Source organism: Leucoraja erinacea, chromosome 2, assembly GCF_028641065.1.
Source record: "Leucoraja erinacea ecotype New England chromosome 2, Leri_hhj_1, whole genome shotgun sequence".
NCBI lineage: Eukaryota > Metazoa > Chordata > Chondrichthyes > Rajiformes > Rajidae > Leucoraja > Leucoraja erinaceus.
In genome coordinates, this window is record NC_073378.1 from 22,552,918 (window position 1) to 22,580,503 (window position 27,586).

Below are 27,586 nucleotides of genomic sequence, written 5' to 3' on the forward strand. Positions count from 1 at the left end.
TCTGTACCCTTTCCAGCTTGACAACATGTTCGCGTAAGATGACATGATGAGAAAACCAATTGTTAAATGTGATATAGACTTTCTGCAGTGAACTCCAAGTTGCAATTTCAATTCTGAGTTTTGATAGAATCATAGATTTATTACAGCACAGATGATGGCTATTCAGCCCATCAAGTCGATGCTGACCCTCTACCAGAGCAGCTCTCTAGATCCATCCCCCCCAGGTTTTCACAACAGCCTTGCTAATTGTTCTACCCAAGACTGAAGAAGGGTCTCGACCCGAAACGCCACCCATTCCTTCTCCCTAGAGATGTTGCCTGCCCTGCTGAGTTACTAAGCTAAACCGGTCCTGGTGCCTCGGTGCTTTAGATGGACCCAAAATACTGGAGTAATTGGGCGGGACAGGCAGCATCTCCGGAGAGAAGGAATGGGTGACGTTTTTGGTTGAGACGCTTCTTCAGACTGCCCTGCTGAGTTAATCCAGCATTTTGTGTCTATCTAAAGTACCGAGGCACCAGGACCGTTTTAGCTTAGTGCAGAGACACAGCACAGAAACCGGCTGTTCGGCCCACTGAGTCCATGCTGACCCACTGAGTCCATGCTGACCTTCGATTACCTGTTCACATTAGTTCCCCCTTTCTCATCTACACTCTAGGACAAATTTACAAGAGCCAGTTAACCTACAAACTTGCATGTCTTTGGGATGAGGGAGGAAACTGGAGTACCTGGAGGAAACCCACTTGGTTACAGGGACAATGTGCAAACTCTACACAGACAGTACCTGTGAGGATCAATCCCTCTGTAAGGCAGCAGTTCTACCAGTTGTGTCACTGTGCCACTGGTAGAAGATGTGGTGGCCTTCAAATGCATACATATTTGGATGCTACTTCTGCGAAATTATTTTGTGCATTTTGGCCTCTCGTTCCCATTGTGTACATTTACCAACAGTTAAACAAATTAAACAGTTTTCACTAAGTTGGTTGTAGATGCTGTTCACCTTTGGGTGCATTTAAGTAATGGGATGTGGAATATTCATTAAACATAGAATGATTGAAGCTGTCATTTCTGCAGACTGCATTGCAATAAAAATGACACCTTTTATTCATTAGCTGTCATCACAGCAGAAGCAGAAGCTGAATTTTCTAATTGTACTTTGCTTTCTGTTACAACTTCGACCGACAAATTACTTACTTCCTTTAAGCGCAGTATCTAATAATATCACCTAATAATACCAGCAATACCTTACAACTTCTGCTTCTCTTGCTGATGGATGGCCCAGAAATCAATGCGATGTGTCCAGGTAGCTCTGAAAATGGCTGTTCGATGTATATATAATGGCCAGTTGGACTTCTCAGTGTGTGGTCAGTAGCTGGGCTTGTACCCAGTGTTGGTGTACTCCCTAGTTTAAGGGTCCAGTCAAAGTTATCATTCCTCCACTGTCTCCAAGAACACAAATCAAATTCGAAATCACAGTATCCCAAATTTGTACCTGCAAGTGAAATATCATATTACATGTTAATAATTGTTTCCTGCTTATTTTGATTAGAAAATGGGGGAACATGGGTCATGGGCTGACAGATGTCATTACTTTATCTTAGCATCATTGCAATTGCAATCGTAATTAATTTATTAGCCAAGTATGTAAAAACAGACGAGGAATTTGATTTGCCAGGCAGAGCCAATGTTGGCCGAAGGGCCTGTTCCTGTGTGGCACTTTTCCATGTTCTATGTTTTAGTATTTACAAGAGACGACAGATGCCGAAATAGGGATCAAAAACAACTGTCGGAAGAACCCACTGGACAAGGAGCATCAGGCTGGCCTGTGACTAGGGGAGTTTCATTTGTGATATACATAAATGACATAAACATAGATGGGTTGGTTAGTAAGTTTGCAGATTACCCCAAAATTGCTAGGGTTGCGAATTGTAAGGAAGGCTGTCAAAATATACAGCAGGATATACATCAGCTGCAGAAATGGGCAGATAAATGGCAGGTAGACAAAAATGCTGGAGAAACTCAGCGGGTGAGGCAACATCTATGGAGCGAAGGAAATAGGCAATGTTTCGGGTCGAAACCCTTCTTCAGATAAATAGCAGATGGAGTTAGCAAGTGTGAGGTGTGGGAGGTCAAATGTAAGGGAAAAATATAAAATTAATGACAAAACCTCTAACAGCATTGATGTACAGAGGGATCCTATGGTCCAAATCCATAAATTCTTGAAAGTGGCAACAAATAGATAGATTTGTATAGAAGGCTTATAGAATATTTGCTTTTATAGGTCTGGGCATTGAGTATAAAAGCCACAAAGTCATGATGCATCTTTATAAGACTTTGGTTCAGGAAGTTATGATACAGTCTATAGGACTTTGGTTCGGCAACATTTGCAGTATTGAGTGCATTCTTGTGACCCATTACAGGAAATATGTGGAGGCTCGGAGAGGGTGCTGAGACGTTTTACCAGAATGCTGCCTAGATTAGAGGGTTTCAACTACAGGGAGAGGTTGGATAGACTTGGATTGGTTTCTCTGGAACATCGGAAGTTAAAAAGTGACTGATAGAAGTATATAAAATTATGAGATGCATAGATACAGTCAGAACGTTTTTTTTTCCAGGGCGGAAATGTCCAACACTAGAGGGAATAGCTATTAGGTGTAGTGGCCATTTGGCCTATTTTGCATGTCATTGTGGATGGCATGTTCCTTTAAATTTTAGCCAGCCCGTTATAATGTGGGTGGGATTTTATGACGTGTCTTGGGGCGTGTTTATGCAGCTTAACTGCTTGCGTGGTAGTTTAGTTGAGAATTCGTTTTGGACAGGAGAGGGAGAAGGTCACATGTCACAGGTCAAGCATGTCAAGCCTCATGTGAAGAAGAAGACACGAGGAGTTTTCTAGTATCTGAAGCAATGCGCTGGAGTTCGAAGAAGATTGCTGGAACAAGTCGGAAAACCTTGGATGTATCTTACTGTTTTATATCTACAATAAAGAAAATATTCATTGAAAGACTGTGTGCTGAAGCTTTATGAAAGTAGAAGCTCTGAAAGTCTCTGAGGCAGCTTGCATGCGTACCGAAGATATTCCCCTTATCCCCTCTCGTCCAATTAGTGGCTAGGGAGTTAATTTCCTGAAAGATCTGAAAAATCTGCCGCTACATTAGGTGAGAGTGGGAACGTTTAATGGAGATGTGCTGGACAAGTTTTTTTAGACAGAGAGTAGTGGGGGCCTGGAAAACATTGCCAGGGGCGGCGGTGGAGGCATGGGCATCTTTGGAGTGTGGGAGGAAACTGGAGCACAGAGAAAACACATGGTGTCATGGGTACTACATACAAACTCCGCATAAAAAGCACTCATAGTCAGGATCAAAACTGGGTCCCTGGCGCTGCAAAGCAGCAACTCTACTGCTGTGTCACCATGCCACCCTTAATGTGACAAATATGACTTTATGTGATATGTGACAAATTTGCTTGGATTTGAAGGTGCAGGTAAATTATCTTGGTTTTCTCCACATGGAACGTGAGCCCAAACTTTGGTGAGATCCTGCAAGATACCCAATGCAGGTAGGTAATTACTGGTGATAAGTACAATGATAACACAATATCAGCACATTGAAGATCAATGGCTGAAGCCAAGGAAACATTGATCATTAAATGGAAATGTGCAAGTTAAAAGACTCTTAATTAATTCTGTGCTCAGTGCCAATTCCAAAGAAAATTAACTTTTTATCCTACCCATTAACTGAATCACTCTTCCTTTCCTGAGACTCTAGCAACATATCTTTCTTTCGTGAAGAATTATGTACAAATATTAATTCAGTGTTATTATCTTTATCAATCGATTTCCTATTGTATCTCTGATCAATCTCACTTCTCTTCTTGCAATCTTATTCCTATCCGCAAACCTGCAGTATATTTGGAATTCCTTTTTGAAGCTGCTGCCAGATTTTCTTGTGCTGCTCCGTATTTGCTTTTCTTATTTCCTTATTGAATTCTCTTTTGAACTTTCTGCCATCAGCCTGGTTCTTTAGGATCTGTCATATTGGTTTATAAGGCTATTGGTTTATTATCGTTCCTTGTATAGATATCTACTTGTGTAGATAAAGTACAACACAGGCAAATTAAACCATATATGACTACATCGAGTAATTCAAAAGAGAAAATAGACAGAGTGCAGAATATAGTGTTACATCTACAGTGTACATCTACCGGCCCTGCTGAGTGCCCACCACCCCCATGAACTCGATGGTCACGTCGCACAGACACATTTGCACTTTGGACTGTTTTGACTGTTTTACTGTTCTTTTTATAAACCATGTTCTCAGGGTATCTAAATCTAAATTTTATTAGTTGTTTAAGTTATGACATCGGATGGAAGCTGCATACCAAATCTCGTTGCACATATGTGCAGTGACAATAAAATATATCATTATTATTATTATTATTATTATTACATCGATGGTGCTATAGTGGAGCTAATAAAAACCGGAAGGTCTGCCACATGTTGGATTGGAAGATCAGAAATTATCCCTAGCATATAAGAATCTGATAACAATGGAGAAGAAGTTATTCTTGAATCTTGTGATAAGTGCTTTAAAACTCTTGGACCTTAAGCTTGACAGCAGAAGAGAGAAGTGAGAATGACGGGGGTTAGAGTGATCCTCAATTATATTGTCTGGTTTCCTAAGGCAACATGAAGTCAATGGGGATGAGGCTGGGCTGTGCGATGGTCTGGTTTGCATTCACAACTCTCTGCAATTTCTTATGGACCTGGGCAAAGCAGTTGCCATACCAAGCTGTGACGTGTTTGGATAGGATGCTTTCTCGTGTGCATCTGTCGAATTAGTAAGAGTTATTTGAGACATGCCAAATTTACTTAGCATTCTGAGGAAGTAGAGGCATTTGTGTGCTTTCTTGGCTGCAGCACTGATGTAGGTGAACCATGACAAACTGTTGGTGATATTTACACCTATGAACCTGAAGTTCTGGGCCATGTCCACTTCAGTACCTGACTGATGCAGTCTGGGCATATGTTCAACCCCACTTCCTGAAGCAGATGACCAGTGCTTTCATTTTGCTGATATCAAGGGAGAGGCTTTGTTTTGACACCGTGCAGTTAAAGTCTTTATCTCTTTTCTGGACTACACCTCGTCATTGTTTGAGAATTTGCCCACTACAGTGGTGTTCTGGTCTTTAATTTTGCTTCATTTTATTGCCGACCTTTTTTGGGTAATCCAGCCAGCTCTATCTTAACTAGCTTTCCCTCTCAGTGGAATTTATCATGAATCAAGGTGAAATATTGCCGAGTTAAATGCCTCCCCTTGTTCATTTATAGTATTACCGTTTACTGGGCTAGATCTGTTCTCATCCTATTAACATTTGCCCTTCTATAATTAATCATTCTTATTTTGGTATAATCTGTGTGTTTTTTCCCTATTTGGCACAATGGCATGGAGTGTAACATTTTTGGCTCACAGCTTCAGCGAACTGGGTTCAATCTTGATTTCCAGTCTTCTCCGTATGGAATTTGTATTTTCTCCCTGTGATCACAATGGTTTCTACTGGGTTTTACCAGCTTTGCCCCCACATCCAAATGACATGTGGGTTGGGAGGTTAATTGATCACTGGAAATTGCCCTAATGTGTAGGTGAGTGTTAGTAAAACCTGGGGGAGTCGATGGGAATATGGCCAGGAAAAGATAGGATTAGTGTGGTGTAGTGTTGGCATAAATGGATGTTTGATGGTCAAGGTTTGTTTCCATGCTGTACACCTGTAATTCTATGACATTATAATCTTGTGATAAATTTCTTTCTGAGATGTTTCCTGACTGATACATGTTCCACTTGACATTGCTTATTTCTCAAAATCAACTCCAGTAGAAATAGTACATAGAATGGTGCAGCACAGGAACAGGCCCTTCAGCCTAAGTTTATCCAACCTCTCCCTCTTATCCAGGCAGCATTTTGGTAAATCTCTTCTGCACCGTCTCCTAAATTTGTCTCCTAAAGAGTCAAAAGCTTCAAATTCCTGGGTGTGCATATTTCTGACGATATTTTCTGGACCTAGCACACTGATGCAATTATAAAGACAACCCATCAACCTGAGTTGACCTCCACTACCTGAGAAGCTTGCGGAGATATATATACTGTATTTGTACAGATATATATATATACTGTATGTATACAGATATATGTACTGTATGTATACACTGTATGAGAAGATGTGCATGGGAAGAAATGTGCATGGGCAGAAATCCCAGAGGATTTATTTGGATACTATATGCCCTTGGCAATGGTTGGTACATAGAGTCATGGAGTCATGCAGTGTGGCAACGTCCTTTGGCCCAACTTTCCCCATGGTGACTTGCATCATCTAGACGAGTCCCCCACACGCCAGTGTATTTCCCATATTTCTCCAAACCTTTCTTATCCATGTACCTGCCCAAATATTTCTTAAAAAAGCTTTTTTAATAATTTCTCTACATAACTGGTCCTCAATATCCTTTCCATAAGTTGGTACTGATGGACTAGTCCTTGCTCTTTAGAATACTTGCTCTTTAGAATATAAAATAAGGTCAGTTTTATTATATGCAAGGAGATGAACGCTAAAGACTAAAAGCCCTGCCCCACTGTACGAGTTCATTCCAAGAGCTCTCCCGAGTTTGCTCTGATTCGAACTCGGAGATTTACGGTAATGGCCACTCGTCGGTACTCGGGGCTCTCATGGACATTTTTCAATATGTTGAAAAATCGTCACGAGTCTTCCCGTGCTTACCTGCCATTAGCGTTACGAGCCGCTAATAGACGTCCCCGAACTTCGACATACCCGCTACGTTCATTCTCCGTGCTTACCACGAGTTTGATTTTTTTTAACCTCGGGAGAGCTCTTGGAATGAACTCGTACCGTGGGACAGGGCTATTAAGATAGTTTGTGTTTGGTAAACATACGCAGTTATCATTGGTCTTAACATCAGCCCAATTTTTATTATGAACCAATCAAAGTAATTTGGCTGAGTCATCTCACATTCCATTCTCAAGACATAAAGTGAAACAATAAATCCTCTGCGTAACACATTTATCAATAGCCTGACAGTTGGCTGAAGATTAAATCATGTGTGCTTTACATAAGCGTGATTAATTACTTACTGCAGATAACTGGATGCTCATCAGAATGATCAGCACAATCGTTGGTGAAGTCACAGAGCTGATCTTTGGGGATGCAATATCTGTTGGTACATGAATACTCATCAGAGTTGCATTGTTTGTCTGGGATCAGAAGAGCTGCACAATCTTCAAAGGAAATATCATCCACTGTAACATCACCCATGTAACTCACACCTCGCTTGGCTCGAAAGGAAACCTGCAAACGTATTATAAACCATCAGTATTTATGTTAATAAGCTTCTTATTCATGGTGCAAAGCAAAACTTAAGAAATAAGAGCTAAACACTAAAGCACAATCCATCCGGTGATATGTCACCAAGGCCTTATAAAATTCCATGAAGACTTTCTTAGTCCTGCATTCAAATCATTTCATAATAAAGACCAACATGCCATTTGCTTTTTCATTAGCTTGTTGCACCTGTTTATTATCTGTGAATGTCTTATGTACAAGCACACCCCAGTGTATTGGCATTTAAAATAACTGTGACAAATTGTTTTTTTTGTTAAAACGGGTGAGATTTATTTACAATCTATATTACTAAATCTCTGATCTTGACCGCATTTGGCCGACTGTGCTGCGATTTCCGAGAGAACGCCGCCACCTACGGCCGTCATATTTGGCCACCTCGCTCAGAGCCCCCCTCCGCCGTATGAGTGCGGAGGATGTTTTCCGTTGATGAAAAATGAGAGAGATATTAATGTTTTTTACAAAATTCCCCATTCTCTCTGCTGCCCCCGCTGGCGGCAGGGGGAGGGACTATAAAACCAGGAAGTGTTGTGCCTCACTCAGTCTCTGCCAGACCCAGGAAGTGAGATGGTCACGGCTCTCTGAGCTGCGAATAACACTGAACGCTACTCCACGTCTACTCCATGGTGAGTCCCCTCGATTTTAAAAAGTTTGTGTTCACAAAATGAATTTTGGTTGTTGGGTGTCTGCAGCCCAAATGTTTGCCTCGCCTTTTTTTTTTAACAAGTTTGTGTTCACAAAATGAATTTTAGTGGTCGGTGGCTGCAGCCCAATTGTTTGCCTTGGCTTGGCTTTTAAAATCGTTGCAACAGTTGGATTCCTACCCACATCCATACGGCCCACAATGTCTATACTAGACCTCTGAAAACCAGTACCTTCGGCCCACAACACCCATACTAGCGCAACAGACAGCCCCCCTCCCCACTGGCGAGCAGTATTGGAATTGGTGGAGAGGTGGAATATTGTGTTGGTGACCAGCCCTCCCATGTGATGCTGGGATCCAACGGGTCCCACTTAGTCTAGTTAGAAACTATTGTGGCAGTTTGGCTTACCCAGTGTCTACCGCTTTTCTACACCACCGACAAGTACTAGCCACTACGAGGATGTATTGGGAAGCTGCATAAACAGAGGATTAGTGACACTGGTGCTGAGACACAATGAGACATTGGGGAAATGGAGTACAGGGAGAAAGACTAGAGAGAATATGTGTTCAAATCTGCTGTTTAGGGATTAGGAGGTTGTTCTGCTAGATACAAGGAATGTCCCTAGTTTTGGACCCTAGTTTACGAAAAGGGATATAAAGTGGAGAAGTAATTCAGCAGGGGGCATCTCTGGCCAACATGGATAGGCAATATTTCAGGTCTGGGCCCTTCATCAGAACTCTTTGGTGGTCACAAAGTGCAGAGGAAGAAGCAAAAACAATTTGGATACAAGCAACATAAGCTCTTCATGCTTCCTTTTACGGGTAAAAGGAAAAGATATGAAGTATTTTAAAAGGAATTTGACGATAGCATTTCCCTTCCAGGTATTGTTGGGTCAATGATGGTTTTGGCAATAAAGGTATGAAATATGAGGTAACAAGGTAATGATGGTTTTGGCAATAAAATATGAAAAATGTGGCTCAGCCAGATTTAGCGATGATATGTCTGGAAATTGTGGCCTGCAGATAAGAAAGTGATGGTGCAGAAAGTGAAACATGGTCAGAGAATGGTTACAATGATTAATTGTTGTGGTGAATGTAAAGCCAACGGTTAGATAATTGGAATGTTGAAAATACACTTGCAAATGATATGGGAAGGAGATTTTATTTGTCTGGGCCATTAAAGCGATGAAAAAGAAAATACCATTGAAAAGGAGCAGAAAGATAATAATAATAATAATAATAATAATAATAATAATAATAATAATAATAATAATAATAATAATAATAATAATAATAATCTTTATTGTCATTGTACAAGACAACGAAATTTTGTTGGAGCAGTCCTCCAGCTGCACAGGAATATGAATATAAAAATACATTTAAAAAAGAACTATTAAAAAATTAGACTATAAGCATATAGGAGTATGGGCGGGTGTGTGAGAGAGAGGGGGGGAATCAGTGTGGGAGGGGGATAGAGTTCAGTGGTGTCACAGCTCTATGGTAGAAGCTGTTTTTTAGTCTTGTCGTGCAGGCGCTCAGTGTCCTGTATCGCCTTCCTGAGGGCATGGGGGTGAAGAGGCAGTGTCCAGGGTGTGTGCTGTCTCTAATGATGCCCTTGACCCTCCGGATGCAGCGGGTCCGGTAGATGTCCTCCAGTCTGGGGAGCTGGGTGCCAGTGATCCTCTCAGCAGTCATAATGACGCGTACAAAGTATGACCAAGATAATATTGCAATGAATGAGACATTGTGAATGCAGAGGTCGTGAGAGACAGGGTCAAAGTGGTGATGTTATGGAATAGATGTTTTAGAATGGATGAGGGAGAAGAGGGGAGATATTGGTAGTGCAGCAGAAAGAATGGGTCATTCATTATTGCAGCTTGTAGGAGAAAGATTAACATGGAGTAGTAGTGTGATGAGTAATGAGGAAGATAACTTGGGCCTTAGTGTGCAGGCCCAGAGATACATGAAGATGACAATATAGGTAGAAAATGTGGTTAGGAAAACGTACAGGATACTGGCCGTCATTGGCTGGGGCATGGAATACAAAACTAGGGAGGTTATGCTTCACTTTTATAAAACAATGCTCAACTGAAGTAATATGTGCCGTTCTAATCACCGAGGTATAAGAAGAATATAACAAGAAGAGCTAGAGAGGGTGCTGAAGAGATTCACAAAATATGTTGCTGGAATAGAGCAGATCAGTTATGAGGAAAGTCTGGAGAAGCTAGGTCTGTTCTTCCTGGAACATAGGAAATTAAAAGGTGACATGTTGAGAAACATAACATTATGAGAGGTATATAGATTGGGTAGACTGCAGGGAGTAATGCCCCATTTCAGAGGTAGATGAAGCTAGAGAACATAGAGAGGTAAAGGGGAAGAGATTTTGTAGGGATATTAGGGGGACTAATATCTAATAGGACTAATTGTCCTATCCATGTACCTGTCTAACTTTTTCTTAAATGTTGGGATAGTCCCAGCCTCAACTACCTCCTCTGGCAGCTTGTTCCATAAACCCACCACCCTTTGTGTGAAAAAGTTACCCCTCAGATTCATTTTCCTCTTCACCTTGTACCTGTGTCCTCTGGTCCTCGATTCCCCAACTCTGGGCAAGAGACTCTGTGCGTCTACCTGATCTATTCCTCTCATCATTTTATGCACATCTCTGGAGAAAAGAAATAGGTGACGTTTTTCGGCTCGAGACCCTTCTTCTGATTGAGAGAGGGGAAAGGGGAACGAGAGATATCGAGGGTACTAAGGAGATAAGAAAGGATATGCAGAAAGCATTGATAAAATCAAGGGTCTCGACCCGAAACGTCACCGTATTCCTCTCCAGAGATGTTGCCTGTCCCGCTGAGTTACTCCAGCACTTTGTGTCTATCTTCGGTGTAAACCAGCATCTGCAGTTCCTCCCTAAACTAAACTATGTTGTGAACTAGGAATTTACAAATAAAGTCTTATTTTTTAAGGAAAAAAATGTACGAAATCTTATCGATTGGCGAGTCCGCATCTAAGCTTCACCACAATAACATTACACCATCCCACAACCATTGTCTGCCGCGAGATTGAAGATTAAAATGTCGTTACAAACAACAAGAGTCCTAGAGTGACACAGTGCGGAAACATGGCCTTCGGCCCAACTTGCCCACATCGGCCAACATGTCCCATCTACACTAGTCCCACCTGCCTGCGCTTGGTCCATATCCCTCCAAACCCGTCCTATCCATGTACCTGTCCAACTGGGATAGTCCCTTCCTCAACTACCCCCTCTGGCAGCTTGGTCCATACACCCACCACCCTTTGTGTGAAAAAGTTACCCCTCAGATTCCTATTAAATCTTTCCCCCTTCGCCTTGAACCTGTGTCCTCTGGTCCTCGATTCCCCTACTCTGGGCAAGAGACTCTGTGCGTCAAGATGAGACTTGAATCGGTGAGGCAAAGAGAGCTGTGAACCAAGTATCGGTCAATTGGGTTAATATGTATGATGCCCACTGGTTGGCATGGCTGACTTAAGCTGAATTACTTATTTCCTTGTTGGATGACTGTTAGATAAATATGTGAATTTAAACATATCCAATTCACCATTTAAGCACATATTTAGAATTTGGTACCACCAAACTATTACTTTGTATATTCTATCTGGATTTCTTGATGATGTGAACTGAGATAAGCCTTCCAGTGGATTAAATATGTGTGTCAGCTATACAATCAGTAGCCACCGGGAATTAAGGCAAAGGTAGATAAATTCTTGATTAGTACGGTGTCGGGGGCTATGTGGAGAAGAATGGGGTTAGGAGGGAGAGATAGCCATGATTGAATGGTGGAGTAGACTTGATGGGCTGAATGGCCCAATTCTGTCCCTATGAATATGAAATCAATAAGGGATTTCACAAGCTTTCCACTTAATGTTTGATAACTAATTAAAATTTAATCTGATTGGCGCTATGAAATTTTAAAAGAGCAATTAAGCTCCAAGTTGCTGCTCTACTTTATGAAGAAAATAGGATTGTCTATTCCTGCCAACTTGGATCGAAACAGTCTGATGCCATTGGGATGCCATTTGGCAGGATAGATTGGAGGGCTCATCTAGGGAGGCTATTTGGATGGAACTGAGAAGTGGGAAAGGTGTAGCAACACTTATAGGGGGTGTATTATAGACCGCCAAATGGGGAACGAGAATTGGAAGAACAAATATGTAAGGAGATAGCAGATATTAGTAGTAAGCACAAGGTAGTGATTGTGGGAGATTTCAACTTTCCACACATAGACTGGGAAACACATTCTGTAAATGGGCTGGATGGTTTGGAGTTTGTAAAATGTGTGCAGGATAGTTTTTTGCTGCAATACATAGAGGTACCTAGTAGAGGAGGGGCAGTGCTGGACCTCCTGTTAAGAAATGAGACGGGACAAGTGGTGGAGGCATGCGTTGGGGAGCACTTCGGGTCCAGTGATCACAATACCATTAGTTTCAATATGATTATGGAGAAGGTCAGAACTGGACTTAGGGTTGAGATTTTTGATTGGAGAAAGGCTAACTTTGATGAGATGCGAGATGATTTAAAAGGAGTGAACTGGGACATTTTGTTTTATGGGAAGGATGTAGAAGAGAAATGGAGGACATTTAAAGGGGAAATTTTAAGAGTACAGAATCTTTATGTTCCTGTTCGGTTGAAAGGAAACAGTAAAAATTGGAAAGAGCCCTGGTTTTCAAGGGAAATTGGACATCTTGTTTGGAAAAAGAGGAGATCTACAATAATTATAGGCAGCATGAAGTAAATGAGGTGCTTGAGGAGTATAAGGAATGTAAAAAGAATCTTAAGAAAGAAATTAGAAAAGCTAAAAGAAGATATGAGGTTGCTTTGGCAAGTAAGGTGAAAGTAAATCCAAAGGGTTTCTACAGCTATATTAATAGCAAAAGGATAACGAGGGATAAAATTGGTCCATTGGAGAGACAGAGTGGGCAGCTATCTGCAGAGCCAAAAGAGATGGGGGAGATATTGAACAATTTATTTTCTTCGGTATTCACCAAGGAGAAGGATATTGAATTATGTGAGGTAAGGGAAATGAGTAGAGTAGCTATGGATACTATGAGTTTCAAAGTAAAAGAAGTACTGACACTTTTGAAAAATATAAAAGTGGATAAGTATCCAGGTCCTGACAGGATATTCCCTAGGACATTGAGGGAAGTTAGTGTAGAAATAGCCGGGGCTATGACAGAAATATTTTAAATGTCATTAGAAACGGGAATAGTTCCCGAGGATTGGCGTACTGCGCATGTTGTTCCATTGTTTAAAAAGGGTTCTAAGAGTAAACCTAGCAATTATAGACCTGTTAGTTTGACTTCAGTCGTGGGCAAATTAATGGAAAAGATACTTAGAGATAATATATATAAGCATCTGGATAAACAGGGTATGATTAGGAACAGTCAACATGGATTTGTGCCTGGAAAGTCATGTTTGACTAATCTTCTTGAATTTTTTGAAGAGGTTACTAGGGAAATTGACGAGGGTAAAGCAGTGGATGTGGTCTATATGGACTTTAGTAAGGCCTTTGACAAGGTTCCTCATGGAAGGTTGGTTAAGAAGGTTAAACTGTTGGGTATAAATGCAGGAATAGCAAGATGGATTCAACAGTGGCTGAATGAGAGAAGCCAGAGGGTAATGGTGGATGGCTGTTTGTCGGGTTGGAGGCAGGTGACTAGTGGGGTGCCTCAGGGATCTGTGTTGGGTCCACTGTTGTTTGTCATGTACATCAATGATCTGGATGAAGGGGTGCTAAATTGGATTAGTAAGTATGCAGATGATACCAAGATAGGGGGTGTTGTGGATAATGAAGCGGATTTCCAAAGTCTACAGAGTGATTTAGGCCATTTGGAATAATGGGCTGAAAGATGACAGATGGAGTTTAATGCTGATAAATGTGAGGTGCTACACCTTGGCAGGACAAATCAAAATAGGACGTACATGGTAAAAGGTAGGGAATTGAAGAATAAAGTTGAACAGAGGGATCTGGGAATAACCGTGCATAGTTCCTTGAAGGTGGAATCTCATATAGATAGGGTAGTAAAGAAAGCTTTTGTTATGCTAGCCTTTATAAATCAGAGCATTGAGTATAGAAGCTGGGATGTAATGTTAAAATTGTACAAGGCATTGGTGAGACCAAATCTGGAGTATGGTGTACAATTTTGGTCGCCCTATTATAGGAAGGATGCCAACAAAATAGAGAGAGTACAGAGGAGATTTACTAGAATGTTGCCTGGGTTTCAACAACTAAGTTACAGAGATAGGTTGAATAAGTTAGGTCTTTATTCTCTGGAGCGCAGAAGGTTAAGGGGGGACTTGATAGAGGTCTTTAAAATGATGAGAGGGATAGACAGAGTCGATGTGGACAAGCTTTTCCCTTTGAGAATAGGGAAGATTCAAACAAGAGGACATGACTTCAGAATTAAGGGACAGAAGTTTAGGGGTAACATGAGGGGGACTTCTTTACTCAGAGAGTGGTAGAGGTGTGGAATGAGCTTCCAGTGGAAGTGGTGGAGGCAGGTTCGTTGGTATCATTTAAAAATAAATTGGATAGGCATATGGATGAGAAGAGAATGGATGGTTATGGTATGAGTGCAGGCAGATGGGACTAAGGGAAAAAAGTTGTTCGGCACGGACTTGTAGGGCCGAGATGGCCTGTTTCCGTGCTGTAATTGTTATATGGTTATATGGTTACATAAAACAACCAGAAGGATATGTGATGAGCTATAAAGGGCTGCTAATAGAAGAAGAGGTTATTCATGATTATGATTCAGATATTCCTACTGACAGTTTCAGATCATGTTAATATATCAAATATCCACTGGGCACATAAGGATATAAGGTCACCTGCTGTGAAGTTGCAGTGGTGGAACATTACCAAGGCACAAACATGAAAGCTGCTCACTTGGAAAATGATTAGAAATCATACAGCACCCACAGAACAATATCTCCAGTAAGGAGCTAACACTTTCAGGTGGGGAAGCAGCAATAAAGTCACTGAATAACTGAGGTATGAACATAATTATGTGACAATATTTCAAATATTTCTAAATGATTGTCTATGCAGTGCATAATGCTTTATTGCAGCTGGCAGAGAAGGAGAGAGCATTTTAGGTTACATATGAAATATGAACCATTGTGGATGAAACTCAATACAATAATATGTGGAGCGATTTTATCTTGATAGGTAACTTGAAGAGAGACAATGCATGTCAAATGTTTATAGCAGATGGAAAACAGATATATTCTTGGAGGTGTTCAAATTATATAAAATGTCAGTGCAGTTTAACAAAAACATCAGTGGAGATGAATATGGCAATATGGGATCATGAGCATTATGAATGGAGGATTGAACACAGAAGTTAGAAAGTTACACTAAACATTAAAGTGCGAGTTTGATTTCGGAAGGAGAATTGTTTTTAATTCTGCATTCGAGGAAGGATATGCAAGCAGTTTGGTTTGCTAGAATAGTTACAAATTACACTTAGATAATTGACTGAAGAAACTTGTACAAAACACAAACTGCTGGAGGAACTCAACAGATCACGCAGCATCTATGGAGGGATTCAGAGAGAAGATGTTTTAGGTCAGGACCCTACTTTAGATCAATCTGAAGACGGATCCTGATCCGAAACATTGTCTATCCATTTCCCTGTACAGACGCTGCCTAACCCATTGAGTTCTTCCAACATCTTGTTTTTTTTTAACTCAAGATTCAGGTATCTCCAGTCCATTCTGTCTCAACCCTAGAGTATCTATTCTCCTCATATCAGAGAAACATGGAAATTTGATTGGTGTTTAAAATCATGCAGGATCAGGATAGGGATAAATAGAGAAAAATTATTTCCTGTGACTGAAGACCTAGTAACCATGACACAAGCATAGGATGAAGTTAATGGTGTGTCAAAGAACGATTGGATTTGGAATGTATTGGTTGGGTGGGTAGTAATAGCAGGCTCAATGACAGCCTTCAAACGGGAATTAGATACATATTGGAAAGGTAGAAAATCCAGAGATCTGAAAAAAGTGCAGGAAAATGGCACCAATGAATTGCTCTCAGCAGTAGCACACACCTGAATCTAACAAATAATAATTTGATTGTGTGAATAATTTAATTATTCCATAATATTTTTTGATCATTTTCATTCAATCTTCACGGATATGGACTGACAATGGGCCCAACACCTTGGTGGGAAAGGATGAGTTGGTCCTTAGAGCGTGTTGCTGTGTTGTGTTACTTTTTGACAGTATGTGTCTATTATATTTCTCTCAGTTAATCAACAAGCACATTTCCAAACTTCATTGTATTAAAGTTGATAGCGAAAAATAATCAGAGCAAACCTGAAAGTGAGACTGAAAGCCAAGAAATATTTCTCCTCGCCTCCAGCGGTTACCCTGGCTTCCACTCTGCGACCACCGTAACTGTGTCATGTTGCCAGATTTAAAGAATACCTCGGTGAAAAAAAAATGCAATTAATGGCTCAAGGATCTGAACTTGTAAGAGCTTGTAATGAATGAGATCAATAATCACATTGTTTTGTGTCACACATGTTTCAGAGAAACTGTTGATGAATAATTCTTCTAAAATTGTCCACTTAAAGATGTTATTAACAATTGGCTGAACTTGTTTCGGTTAATGAAATTAATTCTAACCATTTCACTCCTTTAATATATATCAACAAAATAAATTAATTCTGAATTTATGTATTTAAGAATTAAATTCTAAAGCAACTGTACGCTAATCTGCGAACACACTGCAGCAGCTGTCGATCGGAACGCCTGTTGATGTTTAGTAGAGAGTAGAGTGTTTAATTTAATTTGTTCATGATATATGTATTTTTATTTCTATTTACTTGTTGTTATTTGTACTGCACACTGAACGGACACTGGTTGAGCAACGTTTTTTTGTTTCCTCTGGGTATGTGAGTACTCAGGAAATAACAATAAAGATATACTGATACTGATACTGAAAAAGAAAAAAAGGTTTCAGCTGAAAGTAAAGTATTACCTGCAAAGACCCAATCGTAACTCCACTCATGTGATACCAAAAGACGAATTTACACTTTGGACCAGTGAACGATATTTCTGGAGTGGAGATTTCAGCCATGTGTCCATATTTTCCATTTGAGCTATCAGCATAAAGGTACCAGCCGTGTTTTGTGCCCCTGCAAATGTAAGCTAAATGTTTAAAGTCGGTTTGTTCAAATTTTGCAAATCCCTAACATACATTAGAAAGTAAATGGCAATTATTTAATAGTTAAGGTATACAATATAGGTGATGTATTATGATTTTTATACTTATCTAACCATTCAATTAATGTTGGAATTTAGAAATGCTGCATATACCAGCAATACCGATATCCTTATAGAAGCTACTGCTGGAATTGGCAGAGATGATGAAAATGTGGATGACCTCCGTTAGAAGTCACAAATAAATGTTTGAACGACTATTTGGGGGAAAAAAAACCCTTAATGGCCTCCTTGCGGTAGCTCTAAAGTTTAAAGAACTAGAGCTACATAGTTGGCACGGACACGGTGGGTCGAAGGGCTCATTTCCATGCTGTATCTTTAACCTGTTCACTGCCAAGTTTTTTTTCACTATTGGCCATGACCCAAATATAATCGGGGATGGCACAGAACAGGTTAAATTATAATTAACTACAACTCTCACCAAGTAGTTCCAGTACAGTTACAACACGGCAATGTGGAAAATTCCCTAGGTATGTCCTGTACACAAAAAGCTGGACAAATTCAGTCCAATTTATTATCATGCAATGAGTCTGCTCTCAAAGACTAGCACAACAACGGAAGGGTTGCCAATAAACTTGCTCACCAATGTCCAGATTGGGTTTTTTCAAGACCACTTAGCTCCAGACCTTGCCTTGGTGCAAACGGACCAAAATAGCTCAATTCCAGGGGCGAGTTAAGACTGAAAAGCCTTGACACCATGAGAGCATTTGACTAGTTGTGGAGGAACCCGAGTAAAGCCTAAATTAATAGGCATGCAGGGGAAAACATTATAAAGGCTGGAGTCATACTTTGGAAGATTGTTGTTGGAACTCAATCATCCCAACCCCAATGATACCATAACAGGAGTTCCTCAGGGTAATCCTTACCACCCAGCCATCCTCAGCTGCTTCATTAGTGAGCATTCTTCCATCCGAAGTGGGGATATTTGTTGATAATCACATTATGTGTTCAATCCCACCTCACTATTCTCCAAAATAGATTAACCATAGAATGGCATTGTAGACTCGGTGGGAAAAATTGCTTAATTCTGCTCATAATTCTTATAGTCATTCAGCAAGACTAGAGACTGCATTCAAGGTATGGGCTGATTAATATTTACACTATATATATGTCCCCAATTACGATCACCGACACCCCACAGCACCGATCACCAAAGGTTCAAAATTGAATAGAAACCTAACTGGACCAACTAGTCAAGTGGGTGTGGCGACAAGAGCAGGTCAGAGGCTAGGTATCTTGCAATGAGTGATTTATATCCACCAAGCTATGAGGGATAAACCGCGCATGTAATAGAGTGACCCCCACTTGATTAGATGAGTGGAGCTTTGACAATTTCACAAAGCTCTACATCACCAGCTCACGTGACCGCCACACCATCAGCTACCCTAAAGATGAACTTCTTCTACCACCAGTGCACAGTGGATGCTGCCTGTACCAGTTACAGATTACACACCTGTTAATCCCCAGTCTACTTCAATAAAACCTCCCAAACCTCTGATCTCTACCACGAAGAAGATGGAAAGCATCAGGCACCTGAGAACACGCAATCTGGATATTTCTCTCCAAATCTGACTACAGTGGTTGAAAAGCAAAAAACAAGACTGGAAATCTGAAATAAGGTTATAGAAATGCTCAACAAGCCAGGCAGGGTAGATGCTGCCTGATCTGCTAAGTTGCACTGTATTTTTTTAAGTTTAGTTTCGAGATACAGCGTGGAAACAGGCCCTTCGGCCCACCGAGTCCACACCGACCAGCAATTCCCGCACTAACACAATCCTACACACACTAGGGGTAATTTACATTTATATCAAGCCAATTTACCTACAAACTTCTACGTCTTTAGAAGGAGGGAGGAAACAGAAAATCTCTGAGAAAACCCACGCAGGTCACGGGGAGAACGTACAAACTCTGTACAAACAGCACCCATAGTCGGGATTGAACCGGTCTCCGGTGCTGCAAGCGCTGTAAGGCAGCAACTCTACTGCTGTGCCACCATGTCATCCCATGTATTCTGACGTGCACAGTAAATGGATTTCATCATCTTCATCATCAGGTCTAAATGCTGGAACTCCCGCCCTGGGAGTACCTTCACCAGTGGTTATAGTCATAGAGTCTCCCATGCCCTTTGGCCCAACATGCCCACACCGGCTATCATGTCCCATTTACACTAGTCCCACCTGCCTGTGTTAGACCCATATCCCTCTAAACCTGTCCTATCCATGTACCTGTCTAAATGTTTCTTAAATGTTACGATATGTTGCCTCAGCTACCTCCTCTGGTAGCTCGTTCTATTCACCCATCACCATCTATGTGAAAAAGTTATGCCTCAGGTTCCTATTAAATCTTTCTTCCCCCCCTCCTCCTCCTCCCCCTCCTCCCCCATCACCTTAAACCTATGTCCTCTGGATCAGTGGTTCAATAGTGTGGCTCACTTTCACTTTGTCCAGGCATGAAATACTGACCTCGTTAACACTCAGTGACCTCTTTGTACTGACCTCGTTAACAAATGCCTATGACCAGAAAAATGGGAATGTGTATGTCTGAGTTGTCAATAAATCCTTGCATGCTGGTGATCCCACAAATGTGTTCATAATTGTTTGGTCTCTGATGGGATTTTCTGCTGAGCAGAAAGTGGAGAAGCCTATGCCGTCCACTCTGGACTCAGCACAGATGGCCCTGTCATTATTGTCTGTTCGTGCTCAGTGATATCCAAGCTATGTGCTGTAATTGCATAGCTGCTGGTGCCTGTAACACGTGGCTTATTTGATAATAGGCACCCACAGTGTAGGCTATTGGCAAAAAAGAGCAAACAGAGAGTTGAATGCAGATGCAAGATAAATTGAGTTGCAAGGATAATGGAAAATAAGGAGAGGGAACTAATTAGATATCTCTGAAGATGGACACGAAATGCTGGGGTAACTCAGTGGAACAAGCAGCATCTCTGGATAGAAGGAATGGGTGACGTTTAGGGTCGAGACCCTTCTAGATTACTTTCCCTGGATGTCGGCATAGATGCGGTAATCCTCTCTTCTGTTGTTGTGAGTTATAATAGATATCAGATAAGAAGTGGTGCTACTATGCCACTAATATGATTTGTAAAGCCACTTGGGGAGTATTTAAAAAATATTTAAGGTGGAATATTGTAAAGATAGAACATAGAGCATACAGTGTATAAAATATAGAATATGACATATAGAATATAGAATATGGCATATAGAATACAGAACATACAGCAGAGACCCACAAAAACCATGCCGAATATGATGTCATTGAATCTCATCTACCGGCACATGATCCATATCCCTCCATTTCCTGCATATCCATGTGCGTATCTAAAAGCCTCTAAAATGCCACTATCATATTTGCCTCCACCACCACCACCCCTGACAGCTTGTTCCAGGCACCTGCTATTCTCAATCTAAAAAAAGCGCCACACATCTCCTTTAAACTTTACCCCTCTCACCTTAAAGCTACGCTCTCTAATCCTGGACATTTCCATCCACTGACTGGCACAAAGGCACTCATGAGACCCACAAAAATACACAATTCCTTTTTTGCTAAATAACTACACAACACGTTCAATCCTCACAGCCTCTGTGAGAGTACTGTGTAATGCATAAATTTCTCAAGTTGGTGCCAATGGCTGAACCCAAATTCAGGGTATCTGTAGTTGTTTTCAGAATGTTTTAGAGGGTCAGTGTACAAAATTCAATAAATCGGGTAGATGCACAGATTCTCTTGCCTAGAGTAGGGAAATCGAGGACCAGAGGACATAGGTTCAAGGTGAAGGGGAAAAGATTTAACAGGAATCCGAGGGGTAACTGTTTCACACAAAGGGTGGTGGGTGTATGGAACAAGCTGCCAATGGAGGTAGTTATGGCTGGGACTATCCCATCATTTAAGAGACATAGAAACATAGAAAATAGGTGCAGGAGTAGGCCATTCGGCCCTTCAAGCCTGCACCACCATTCAATATGATCATGGCTGATCATCCAACTCAGAATCCCATACCTGCCTTCTCTTCATACCCCCTGATCCCTTTAGCCACAAGGGCCACATCTAACTCCCTCTTAAATATAGCTAATGAACTGGCCTCAACTACCTTCTGTGGCAGAGAGTTCCACAGATTCACCACTCTGGTGTGAAAGCGAGTGGTGAATCTGTGGAATTTAGACAGTGGACAGGTACATGGATAGGACAGGTTCGGAGGGATATGGACCAAGCGCAAGCAAGTCGGACTAGTGTAGCTAGGATATTGTTGACCGATGTGGGCAAGGTAGGCTGAAGGGCCTGTTTCCACACTGGATCTCTCTGTGACTCTATGACAGTGGTGCAGCCTTACGACAGACACATTACAGCAGTCGGGCCAAGATGTACCTCAATAGTAATGGAGTCAGAATAATTGCAGAAACAGAGCTAAGAATCCACATTGATACATTTGGAATCTTTTTAAGTATAATCTTTACAAAGGAAGAGAAGAGCTGACTAATGAGCATTTTGGATTGCAGTAGTTGGCTCACGGACACAGTATCCATCCACAAATACGCTTGGATCCAAAGAGTTACATTTAATATCCAAAACGACCTAATGGCTAAAACAGTTGATTAGGTTCAGTAAAATATCTTGTCAAGGGAATATGTGGGAAATGAGGTTAGCCCCATAAGCTCTTAGGAGGAATCTTTGATTCTGTAACTTGTGAAACTATCCATTAAACATAACAGCTATTGTTCCTGAAATGATATCATTTTGATGCAAAGCAATATCAAAGATGGCATCATTAAAACTGCTTTGTGTGAAGCATTCTAATGGGTAAAATAGAATTACAATATCAATATACGAACAGAGGGCAAATCAAACCCAAGGTTTATATGAGCTTGTAACTTTTTATATTTAGATATTTATAGAAATTGTTCATAAAACTGGTGCATTAACTTTACCTCAGCAACAAGAAGAAAATAAGGTTATTTTTCAAAGATTGTACATTTTAGATATATAGAATCAAAAAGTTGTACAGAGAGAATCATGCCTTTTGTCTCATCAGACCTTTGTCTCCATATGCAATTTGCACATGAGGTCCATAATCCTTTCACCTTTGACTATTCTGAAGATTAGCGAGTTGGGACAATTTCAACATTTCAACTTCTTTTTGTAGTAAGCTATGAATCTATGTTGTCATAGATCATTAATTGAATAGAATCTGGAGGTAGATTTTATAAAATAAAATTTAAAATAGAAGTTTCCTGTTAAAAGCCCACCTTGAGATCCAAAAGGTCTCTCTGTGTAGTGTTTTTAAATTACACTTGAAGGTTGGCAAGTCATTTCATCTCATTGTACTGTGACTCTAAAAACAACACCGCTTTTTTTCCCCAATTAGAGAGGTGACAAAGGACAATACCTGAAATTATCCTTCAATGTGCTGAACCTGATAAGCCCACCAACATTTATATTCATGGAAGTTTTGTGGCTTCTGGAATTGGTGCGGGAGGCAGAAAGGAGGCTACGAAGCAATTACTGACAGAGAAAAAAAAAATCATTTCAAATTGATAACCTCTTTGCGTAAGTCAAATAATTGTGGAACGCATTTTTGTAAATTTGCTAACGTTGTGATAGCATCTGACCTTTTGCAGAGTGTGCAGCTACAGTAGACTCAGGCCTTATCTTACTAGAACAGGCAATTAAAAAAATGGCTATTTCTTTCTCACCAACCTACTTTCTATTGACCAGATTACTGGCGATGGGAAATTGTCAGGGTCATGGTGGATGACATTTTCCATTACTTTATTATTGCTATCTTTTAACTCGTCTTCACTCTAACCCATACTTTCTCAGTGCCTCATGACAATTAAACTCTTTAACTCTCAAGTCTTCCCTTCATCTGGTGACTTTCTGTTCCAATGTGTCGATGCATTTCTCTGAATGGTTTCGCTCACTAATCACTTGCATCATTCCATTCTGTGCTATTCTCATTGACATTGTCCATCAACACTGTAGATTAATCCAAGCAATACACGTTTACCATCCCTATTAAAATCTGTCAGCTATCGGTCACATTTTAGGTGAAATCAAAGTAGCATTGGTAATGGGCTCTGTTCGGGGAACTGTTTATTTGCTCACATCTCTCCACCCCAGACATAATTCTAGACATTTTGAGGCTCAGGCATCATTGGTATGCCATACTTCTGTCTCTTTAGCTTAGTTTAGAGATTCAGCATGGAAACAGGCCCTTCACCCTGCTGAGTCCATGTCAACCACTGTTCACCAGTTATCCCACATTCACAACCACTCTGTGCAAACTTGGGGCAATTTACAGAGGCCAATTAACCTACAAACTCGCACATCTTTGGGATGTGGGGGAAAAAAAATTCGGAGCACCAGGAAGAAAGCATGCGGTCACTAGAGAAGCTGCAAACTCCACATAGACAGCATCTGTGAGCATCAAACCCAGGTCTCGGATGCTGTGAGGCATTTCTACCAGCTGTGCCACTGTGTTGCCCATTACTGTCCAAGAAAAATGGGAAATTATCTAGCTCATTCATTGACTACAGCAGGGATGTTAATTGATGGATACAGGTGGAGACGGGTAACCATTGATGGACCTTGATGGATCAGTAGACTAGGTTTTCCTATGAAAAATCAGGAAAATCACTCCCTTGTATCCCTTGAACTAACCAAAATAAATTCATTTCTGGAAAAGTTTTGAGTGGAATCCAGTGATTCTTTTACAATCCACAAGTCACACCATTCACCATTTGTCAATCGAGCTGATAGTGTTGAGAACACTGTCATTGGAAATGGGAATAGTACCGGAGGATTGGCGTACTGCGCATGTTGTTCCATTGTTTAAAAAGGGGTCCAAGAGTAAACCTAGTAATTATAGACCTGTTAGTTTGACGTCAGTGGTGGGCAAATTAATGGAAAGGATACTTAGAGATAATATATATAAGCATCTGGATAAACAGGGTCTGATTAGGAACAGTCAACATGGATTTGTGCCTGGAAGGTCATGTTTGACTAATCTTCTTGAATTTTTTGAAGAGGTTACTCGGGAAATTGATGAGGATAAAGCAGTGGATGTTGTATATATGGACTTCAGTAAGGCCTTTGACTAGGTTCCTCATGGAAGGTTGGTTAAGAAGGTTCAATGGTTGGGTATTAATGGTGGAGTAGCAAGATGGATTCAACAGTGGCTGAATGGGAGATGCCAGAGAGTAATGGTGGATGGTTGTTTGTCAGGTTGGAGGCCAGTGACTAGTGGGGTGCCACAGGGATCTGTGTTGGGTCCACTGGTGTTTGTCATGTACATCAATGATCTGGATGATGGTGTGGTAAATTGGATTAGTAAGTATGCAGATGATATTAAGATAGGAGGGGTTGTGGATAATGAAGTAGATTTTCAAAGTCTACAGAGAGATTTATGCCAGTTGGAAGAGTGGACTGAAAGATGGCAGATGGAGTTTAATGCTGATAAGTGTGAGGTGCTACATCTTGGCAGGACAAATCAAAATAGGACGTACATGGTAAATGGTAGGGAATTGAAGAATGCAGGTGAACAGAGAGATCTGGGAATAACTGTGCACAGTTCCCTGAAAGTGGAATCTCATGTAGATAGGGTGGTAAAGAAAGCTTTTGGTGTGCTGGCCTTTATAAATCAGAGCATTGAGTATAGAAGTTGGGATGTAATGTTAAAATTGTACAAGGCATTGGTGAGGCCAATTCTGGAGTATGGGGTACAATTTTGGTCGCCTAATTATAGGAAGGATGTCAACAAAATAGAGAGAGTACAGAGGAGATTTACTAGAATGTTGCCTGGGTTTCAACAACTAAGTTACAGAAATGGGTTGAATAAGTTAGGTCTTTATTCTCTGGAGCGCAGAAGGTTAAGGGGGGACTTGATAGAGGTCTTTAAAATGATGAGAGGGATAGACAGAGTTGATGTGGACAAGCTTTTCCTTTTGAGAATAGGGAAGATTCAAACAAGAGGACATGACTTCAGAATTAAGGGACAGAAGTTTAGGGGTAACACGAGGGGGAACTTCTTTACTCAGAGAGTGGTGGCTGTGTGGAATGAGCTTCCAGTGAAGGTGGTGGAGGCAGGTTCGTTTTTATCATTTAAAAATAAATTGGATAGTTATATGGACGAGAAAGGAATGGAGGGTTATGGTCTGAGCGCAGGTATATGGGACTAGGGGAGAATACGTGTTCGGCACGGACTAGAAGGGTCGAGATGGCCTGTTTCCGTGCTTTAATTGTTATATGGTTATATGGTTATATAACAAGGTACACAAAAATGCTGGAGAAACTCAGCGGGTGCAGCAGCATCTATGGAGCGAAGGAAATGGGTAACGTTTCGGGCCGAAACCCTTCTTCAGACTGAGAACAAATGGTTTTCATCTTTTTGTACATGAAATTTGCATTGGGGATCTCCAAACAGTGAATATAAATAGTCTGTTTTAGATGGGTAGGTAATACTGCTGGCACATACATTAATGAGGGAAAGATGCCCACCCTCAAATGTTTAATTGCCAGGCCTTCATTACAGGCAGCCTAAACTATGACAATTAAAATTGCAACTAACTAATTTTAAATGTCCAAATTCAATAATTGTTAAACAGATACTATTTCTTCAATCAAAACATATTTTTTATTTCTGGTTCTATCTGCTGTTATTCCAGTCAACTGTTCAGTGTTGTTGTTAGCGTATAGAAATGCATTGTATATATGTGAACTATGTGCAACCGTGCAGTGCAGTGGATGAGACAATACAACAAGATGCTTGTGCTTAAGCAGATGTCCATGACTTTTAGTGATTCACTAGACCAAGTGCAGACCCGTTGGGTCTGTTTCCCCAACGGCGTTTGCGGGCGGATGGGGGGGATGGGTTGGATGGTAGGGGGGCTCACATTAACCACCCCCCAAACACACAGGTGGGGTGAGAAGGGGGGGGGGGGGGGGGGGGGAGAGGAGGAGGAGGAAAACGGGACAGTTTTGGGAGGGAAAGGAGAGCGGGGTAGGGGATGAGAGAGGGGGATGGGGAAAGAGATGTGTGGGAGGGGAGGGATGGGGAAGGTGGGGAGGAGAGGTGGGGGGGGGGTGGGGGAGGGAGGGATGGGGGGAGGGGAGGGAGGGGGAGGGAGGGGAGGGGGGGAGGGGGGGGAGGGAGGGGGAGAGTGGGGGAGAGTGGGGAGGGAGAGTGGAGGGGGAAGGGGGGAGAGAGGTGGTAGTGGGGAGGGAGGGGTAGGGGGGGAGTGGTGGAAGAAGGGGACAGAGGGGTAGGGGAAGGGGGCGGGGGGAGAGGGAAGGGGGTGAGGTAGAGAGTAAAGGGGGGTGGTGGAGAGAGGGATGGATGGGAGAGGGAGAGTGGTGAGGAGAGGGAAACATAGAAACATAAGATTCTATAAGATCACCCCTCAATCTTCTAAATTCTAGCGAGTACAAGGCAAGTCTATCCAGTCTCTCTTCACATGAAAGTCCTGACATCCCAGGAATCAGTCTGGTGAACCTTCTCTGTACTCCCTCTATGGCAAGAATGTCTTTCCACAGATTTAGTCAGACTATTCAATAGGCAAGGAGGCATAGAAGGATATAATCCTAAAGCAAACATTGATGAGATTGACGTAGATGGACAATAACTGATTTATTGAATTTCTTGATTATTATCTATATTACTAAAACTCTGTTCTTGACCGGTTTTGGCGATCTGTGCTGCGATTTCCAAGAGAACGCCGCCACCTACGGCCGTCATTTTTGGCCACCTCGCTCAGAGCCCCCCTCCCCCCCCACGCCGCATGTGCGCTGAGGATTTTTCGAGTCGATGAAAAATGACAGAAATATTAATGATCTTACAATATTCCTCATTCTCTCTGCTGCCCCCGCTGGTGGCAGGGGGGATGGACTATAAAACCAGGAAGTGGTGTGCCTCAATCAGTGTCTGCAAGCTGGAGGAAGGCAGAGGGTCACGTTTCTCTGAGCTGTGAGTAACACTGATCACATGTCCACACAACTGTGAGCAAGTACCCTTAATGTGGTTTGAAAATGAAAATATGGTTAATGTAAAAAAGCACTGCCTGCAAATGTTTAAGAAGGAACTGCAGATGCTGGAGAATCGAAGGTTACACAAAAAAGCTGGAGAAACTCAGCGGGTGCAGCAGCATCTATGGAGCGAAGGAAATAGGCAACGTTTCGGGCCGAAACCCTTCTTCAGACTGGAGTCTGTAGTACTTCAGTCTGAAGAAGGGTTTCGGCCCAAAAAGTTGCCTATTTCCTTCGCTCCACAG

At 41.5% G+C, this 27,586-nt stretch overlaps 1 protein-coding gene across 1 annotated transcript in view; it reads right to left on the reverse strand.

The window, feature by feature from the left end:
* The window catches only part of malrd1 (MAM and LDL receptor class A domain containing 1), a 312,060-nt gene that overhangs the window by 206,192 nt on the left and 78,282 nt on the right, over positions 1–27,586 (reverse strand). The window contains exons 15-18 of the mRNA XM_055652737.1: positions 17,071–17,227; positions 16,404–16,514; positions 7,137–7,350; positions 1,242–1,489 (exon numbers count right to left, since the gene is read on the reverse strand). Coding sequence (XP_055508712.1) covers positions 1,242–1,489; positions 7,137–7,350; positions 16,404–16,514; positions 17,071–17,227 — 730 coding nt within the window. The remainder of the gene's footprint in view (positions 1–1,241; positions 1,490–7,136; positions 7,351–16,403; positions 16,515–17,070; positions 17,228–27,586) is intronic.